General features: G+C 35.6%; 1 protein-coding gene across 1 annotated transcript; it reads right to left on the reverse strand.

Moving 5' to 3' along the window:
* Positions 1–861: 861 nt before the first annotated feature.
* On the reverse strand, positions 862–6,454 carry LOC120082180 (Ribosomal protein L18e/L15 superfamily protein). The gene is made up of 5 exons (XM_039037436.2): positions 5,943–6,454; positions 3,629–4,122; positions 2,718–2,801; positions 2,529–2,618; positions 862–1,320 (listed from the first exon to the last, which is right to left on the reverse strand). Exons 2-5 carry the CDS (start codon positions 4,034–4,036, stop codon positions 1,048–1,050), a joined length of 855 nt encoding a protein of 284 aa, XP_038893364.1. The 5' UTR covers positions 4,037–4,122; positions 5,943–6,454; the 3' UTR covers positions 862–1,047.
* Positions 6,455–7,454: the final 1,000 nt, after the last annotated feature.

Below are 7,454 nucleotides of genomic sequence, written 5' to 3' on the forward strand. Positions count from 1 at the left end.
ATAGTTGCAATTTTGTAATTTGTTGTCAATTCCCTCTCTTCTTTTTAGAATCCCCTTCAGTTTAGGTAAATAAGTTCAAATGGTATTGTTGTTGCTAGATATTTATGTCATTTATCTTATTTTGGTCCTAAACTTTTAATAATATTATATTCTAATCCCTAAACTTTTAAAAATGTCTATTTTAGTCCCTAAATTTTGAATATTGTTTTATTTTGGTTCCTAAATTTTAAAAGATGTTCATTTTAGTCAAGTGCTTATTTTGGTCCATGATATATTGAGATTTTGTTAAGTCTTTAAAAAAATGACATGGTGACTTCTATTTTTTTGATGACTAAGCAACCAAATAATTTTCAATATGATTCCAATGTGGTTGAATTTAAAAGATATTTTTAATTCAAAAGTTTGGTCGTTCAATATTTTGACATGTTGATTATTGAAATTTTACTTCGCTTTCATCTTGCACAACACATGTAGTGCATAATCATCCAATAAAATACAAACTCCCATCCAATAAAATACACACTCCCTCATATTTATATTGAAGAGTTAACATAATTTTAATAGTAAGACTAAAATAAACATTTCTTAAAAATCTAGGGACTAAAACAAATACTTTTAAAAATTTAGGGATCAAAATAGAATAAGATTCAAAATTCAGGAACTATTAAACATTCATTTTCATAAAATCTAGTACTGAATTGAAAATTAGGATTAAACATTTTTTACAATTTTATTTGAGTTTGCTAATTTTTTTTAATACTACCTAGTTTGGGACATTCTTCTTGTTGCCCCCATTAATATTAGCCTAAAAAGCATATATCTAAGAGTTATGCACATATTATCTTTTATTGAACTTGATAGTAAGATAACATACGATTTTTATTACCACCCTGAATCCTTAAAATCTCAGGTGAAGAGCGGCCAACGTCCATTAATCCTAAGAAATGTGTGAACACTAGTACAAAGAAAAATCATGACCGGGAGAGAAAATTGCATTTGAAAAAGGCAACCAAAAGTTAAATTTCTTAATTCAAAGTCGAACTATGATTAGGTAGACAAATTGGAAGCTGCCTTTCCTCTCTCTTCGTCTTCAACTGAAAAAGGAATGGGTTTAGTTGGAGCAGGCAAGCGGCCAATGCTGTCGACTTTGTCTCGCTGCTTTGGTGGTGGCCTCGCTGCTCGTGGCAGGAGTCTGCCTTTCTTTTCAAACCACTCAGGCTTGAGAAGTGCCCGAAATCCTAATTTGTTGTAATACACTCTTCGAACAGTCCCACCGGCAGCTTCGACAGCTTCCTTCGCTCTAACAGTGACCCTCGACACCTGAAAACATCACACATTTAAGATCAGTTCCAAGTGCAAGAAGCTCTCGCTACCTAGATCTGAGACTATTGGACCAATTCACTTGGTTAAGACGAGAGACTTGAGACTTGAGACTTGAGAACATTGACTACCCAATACTATGTAAACTAAGCACGTCAATCACAAGCAAATAATAATGTCTACAAAACTGCAAACAGAGAATATTATGTGAGACCCCCAATCCTTTATACATACTCTCGAAGGCGTAACAAGGGAACTTCAAAGGTGACAAATGACGCGCAGAATGTGAGCTAAAGAATTTGGTTACGAGTAGGGACCACTGGGGAGGTTTAAGAAGGGTTTTCAGGTGATGGTTCAGGTTTGAACATTTTGGCTGAGGCTGAGATTTGGAGAGGACATTCAGCTCTCTCGAATGTGCTGGCTATCTTGTGAACTTTATAATATTGTGATCGAATACTCATCTAGTTATATTGTTGCTTTGGAACTTCTATTAGGAAATATATTGTAAAACAGAGTAGATATTGCTGTGTTTTTGTTGCTCTTGTTGGGTTTTACTGAGTGCAGGCATTGAAACCTAACATATTCCTCTTGTTATAGCAAATACAGGCAATCTGAAATCTGAATGCAATTGGATCCCAAACCAGATTAGAAAGAAAGCTAGATTCAAACCTTGAAAGAGCATCGAACCTTATTTGAGAATAACTAATAAACGTTCGACACGGATAGGACACGACATGGATACGATGACATATTTTTTTTTAAATCTAGGACACAACACGACAAAGACATTTTTTTTCAAATATGTTTAATTTTTATACCAAAAGAAAATTCAAAATTAAATGGGTTGATGCATTTATATGTTTAAAAAACTTATTTTTATGTTTTTCACACTCAATTTATTATTCTTCTCGTATGTGTATCTTTTTAGTCTAGCCAACAAGCGTTCTATCCATGTCTAACACATTTTTTGTACTAACAAGTATCTGATACGTGTCCAACAAGTGTCCAACAGGTGTCGACATGCACACGCAGCCACATAAAAGTGTATGAGCTTCTTAGGAGGAGTGCACTAGCTTCGAATTAGTAGCATGACAATACACCAAAATGATGAATAATTTATACAGAGCATAAGCTTAACTAAGGAGCATATAGGTTTTGAAGTCAACAAGAGAAGGGAAAAGGAAAAGCATTTTCAGTTGAAGATTTACCTCTAGGTGAATTGGCCACTTAATATGTTCAGCACCACGTCCCATCAATCTTACCCCATCCTCTATTTGTTTTCCAATTGCACCTGTATCCTGTTTTCATAATGGTAAGTATAATTATACGATACAATTTTAAAAAACAAGTACTTCAGGCTTTTGATAAACACATAGAAGATAGAAGTCATATGATACCTTGAGAGTTTTCATAGTGATTAATTCAGAAGAATCAATTTTCCCGGCATTTATAAGTTTAGCAATTTTTCCCAAACCAACTGGCTGTCGTAAAACAAAAACAAAAAAATCAATAAAGAAATATCATAATACTTAAAGTTAAAAATATTCTGCCCGAGCACATATTTGTCTTCTACACTATCAAAAATAATATCGCTAGGGATCAAACATCAGAAGATACCAAATGTGCTGTACATTAAGTAATGCAAAGTGCAGAAGGTAAATCTTCTAAAGATCATACAATATGAATTGCCCATTACATCTCATGCAATTTACGAAAGAAAAAAAAATTGCCACTAGATATGAATATTAAAGACTTGCTTTCTTCGAGATGAAAATGGAAAGCACTATAGAATTCTGCATCAAACCATTGCAAAAAGTTCCAAAAATAAATAAATAAAGTTGGAGGTGCACTAAAGCATAATAGCCTTCCTGGGCTTAAGCGCGGGCTTCTTTTAATAAGGCATACAATAGAAAAATGTAAACAAATCATACAATAGAAAAATGTAAACAAATCATACAATAGAAAAATGTAAACAAAGTTTTCACATATGCAGAACATTAGTATGATGAACAATAATAAAAAGCTAAGAAAAAGGAGCTTTTATTTGAGATGGTAAGAATATTAAAATAATTATTTCTTAAAAATTAGAAACATAAAACAAGGTAAGAAATCAAGCTTGATGCATTGAGGCACACGTCATAAGCCTTGAGACATGCGCCTCAAGTGGGCTTCATTAAGGGAGCCTTGCTTCTTTGAAGTGAGACGCAATCACACAAAGGTTTTGCGGTCTGTGCCTCGAGCTTAAGGGGCTGTGGGCTTTCTAAAACACAGATCACAAGCAACTAAGATCAATACATAAATCAAATACCTGAAATGTGAGGCTGAAAGGATTTTTAAAGCCTCTTTTAGGAAGCCTACGACGAAGCGGGGTTTGACCCCCTTCAAACCCAAGCTTCCCAGAGCCTCTCGCTCTTTGGCCCTTGTGACCTCTCCCAGCCGTCTTCCCCTTTCCAGAACCAATACCACGACCCTTTCTTGTCTTCTGTTTCCTCGGAACTTTGTCTCTCAGATCATTTAAGCTCAAAAGGCTGTAAGCTCGAAAACCAAAGATATTTACAGAATGAGGGAAACCTACATGACGATCAAGGCTAGGGTTTTGCTGGAACTCTAGGAATGGACGTGATAATGCTTGGTTTATCACACTAGTAGGTGGGGGTTTAGTATGAACAGAGGCAAGTGAGCTAGATAGTAAATAACACAGTCGTCTTCGTAGCATTTCCTTTTCCTTTTCCTGTTTGAATTATAAACTGCACCAGTTGGCTATGTTCCTCAGGCCAGTGCTGGATAGAGACTGAATGATTGCTGCATTATGAATGAAATAGTTTAATTTTGTAATATACAGGAATATCAAGTGTTATCTAGCTTGACCACGCATATGAAATTTAAAATAGGTTTATTCCTCATATCCTAATGAACAAAATAACACTTAACAAAGTCAACTACATAATTCAAAACATGATGTAACTATTATAGCATGAGGACGTGAGAAACACAACAGATATGTAGAAATTATTATTCTTTTTTTTAAAAGGGATAAAGTTATGTTGTGAAAATAGACAATAAGAATAAAACTCCCTCAACCCTCAATCATAGGTACAATTCGGTAGTTCAAACATAAGGGAAATCAAACATTAAACAGAAAATCAAAACCCTGGTGATGGATCTAAAAGTCTAATAAAATTGGTCATCGTTTTTTTTTTCCCGTTTCTCAGGTTGAACAATATATGACAAATAATCAGACATGAACTACATTTTTTGTGGGTTAGTACATAACACGTGTTGAGGAAAAATCATCATCACCTACAAAATTTGTTGGTGGCTCAGTACATACGCATACTGAGTAAGCAGCTCATACTTGAGGAGCCACCAAATAGCATACGAGGCAAACATCATGCTATTCACAACAATTACGCTTGCTCCTCATATATGGAAAGAAAATAAGAATTCCAACATATTAAACACATAAATCAAGACATCACGTAACACACACACAATCTTTATGCAATCTTCACGAGCTCACTCAACTCAACTACTCAACACTCATATTTAGCCCTCCCACAGCTCTCTCAGACTAATTCCTTCAAGATGCAGCAACCCCTTTCCATTTTTATCTTGGGCCTCAATGTTCTCTACGATGCTCAACGTTCGACTCTTGACCATTTTTATCCAATGTCTCAATGACTAGGCAACATATTGTACCTCTTTCTTAAGAGCCCCAATATTTTTCTTTTGTAATTGTAGACTCATTACATAGACTCTTGATCATCTTTACCCAAGACATCAATGCTCCCCAACGGTGAAATATCAGCCCACGACCATTTTACCTAAGGCACACCGATGTGCACCCACTTTCCTTTATAAATGCATGAATTACTCTGAACTTTTTTCTCACACAATCTCACTCGAATTTATGAGTCCTACAATATGATTCTAACCCTTCTCTATGTCAAAACCACATAAAACAACAGCGTACCCTCAACAGAAATTGCATGCTTAATCAGACATTTTTAAGAATAACACATGCTTATAAACATCCCAGTATGTTAGTCGTCACAACATAACATTTCTGCAAGCTTAAACATCCAAACCCCATAAAGGTTTAAGAGCATCAAGTATTTACATCATAAATAATAAATATAGCACAAAAGAACATAGCATAATAACAAACAACATACATACAGACCCAACAAGTAAGACTCTACTTGCCTACGGTGCTCCTAAATTAGTCCGAAAGAGACCTAAACAAAAAGGACAATACTTCGAGGTTTGAATTAAGTTGAAAATCCTTATTCGAATCTGAAAGAGTATCCCTGTGGGACGCTCTTACCTAAAAACGACCTTTAACCTCAGTTTGAACACTCCGAATAAGTCAGAAACTACAACCAATAATTCCTAAGGGTTAGAGATTAATCTAAATCATTTCATCTGACTTCGAAAGGGTTTCAAAGCACCGTTACCACCCAAATCTTACCAAAAAGAGGTCGGGTCTTGGCTGAAAGATTTCAAAAGGGTTGGAAACTAGTAAGAACCTAAAAAAGAAGAGCTACAAGCAATAGAATCGAATTCAAACACTTGAATTCTATCCAACACAAATTAGAGCAAATTTAACCATGAAACTTTACCAAAAGGACTCGAATCTTTGCTGGAACGTGATCGAGTTGAAAATCACCAATGTGGCCCCTACGGAATACGGGCAAACCGAATCGAAGTTGATTGAGAAGTGGATTGCTGCTGAAAGCCGCTGAATCGAGCTTAGAGGAGTTGTTGTTCGTGCGTGGAAGGTGCTCGCGCCGAAGAGCAATGGGAACTCTAAAAATCGCCGGAAAGTAGCGTCTCTGGAAATAGACGTTGAGGTTGCTGCCGTCGTGCGCAACAAGACGCCGTCGGGGTTGTGTGGATCAGCTGTAACCGGGCGTTGCCACCGTAGAACTAGAGCTCGTGCCGCCAAGGATATCCAAAGATGGGTGGTGGGTTGCGCTGCTCGACAAACGCCGCAGGAAGGCCGCCGGAAGAAGAAGAAATGGAATGAGTTGGGAGAAGGCTGTGCAGCTGAAGATAGGAAGAGAGAGAGTGAAGTAGTGAAGGGGGAATCAGGGTTCCTTACTATTCCATTTTGTTTTTTTTTTTTAATTCTAATTACGTTTGTTGTTGGTAACCTAGGTTTGTAATCGTAATGAAACGTGGAATCACTTTTAAGTCTATAATTGAAAAATACTATTCAATTCGATGATCAATTTGATTGAGTTTCAAAATCACATAAGACTCATTAGTCGATATTGTTGCTATTATAGTATAAGAAATATGAATTTGTCACATTTATTATTATTTTACTATTATTATTACCATTTGACTCTAGACAGTGACGACAATGGTAATAATAAATGTGACATATTCATAATTCTAAGTAAACGTGATCAAAAGCAATCCAATTACATTTGCGATTGTGGCGCATTACGATTGATCTATCAATTGAATCTTATTATGATTACCAATTTTCATTACGATATACCTAAAATGATCATAGCTCAACTCAATTAAACTATATAATATATTGTTGACCAAGAAGTATGTGTATGAATCCATCGATTATTGACCAAGAAGTATGTGTACGAATCCATCGACTTTCTGTTGTAATCAACCTACAGAGTATGTACGATGCACAAGGTTGAAAATGTTTATAATATAATCTTTATGATAAAACTTAAATTTCTATTGAATATTTTCTTGTGTTTAATCGGTAAACAAATAGGGATATACGTAAAAGCATGGAAAATCGATCCGACTGACCGAAACCAAACGAAGTAATGTCGATTAGTCAGTGGTCAATTTTCCCATAAAAAACCGATAAGCTGACCACTAACCAACCGACCATGATGTATTAGTGTTTTAAAAAAATATGATCCTCTTTCTTATCCTATCACCTTTCTACTTTACATTTCTAATTTGATCTCCATCTCTCTCCTCTTCCTCCATTTCTACTGTCATCATGACCTTTTCTCTCATACTTTCAATAATTTTCCTCAATAGCTTCTTGCTTTGTGATGGGAAAAGTAGATTCGACTCTCTCTACCACTGAAAAGTAGATTTGACTCTCTCTACCTCTGATCTGATTGTGGGAATAAGAAGAAGAAGAA

The sequence above is a fragment of the Benincasa hispida genome, chromosome 7, assembly GCF_027475165.1.
Source record: "Benincasa hispida cultivar pf3 chromosome 7, pf3_genome.v1.1, whole genome shotgun sequence".
Lineage (NCBI taxonomy): Eukaryota > Viridiplantae > Streptophyta > Magnoliopsida > Cucurbitales > Cucurbitaceae > Benincasa > Benincasa hispida.

Coding starts and splice junctions, on each gene's coding strand:
- LOC120082180 (XM_039037436.2), bottom strand. CDS start 4,036: ATGCTACGAAGACGACTGTGTTATTTACTATCTAGCTCACTTGCCTCT. Junction 2,619..2,717: donor TCACTATGAAAACTCTCAAG/GTATCATATGAC, acceptor TTATGAAAACAG/GATACAGGTGCAATTGGAAA. Junction 1,321..2,528: donor AGTGGCCAATTCACCTAGAG/GTAAATCTTCAA, acceptor TGATGTTTTCAG/GTGTCGAGGGTCACTGTTAG.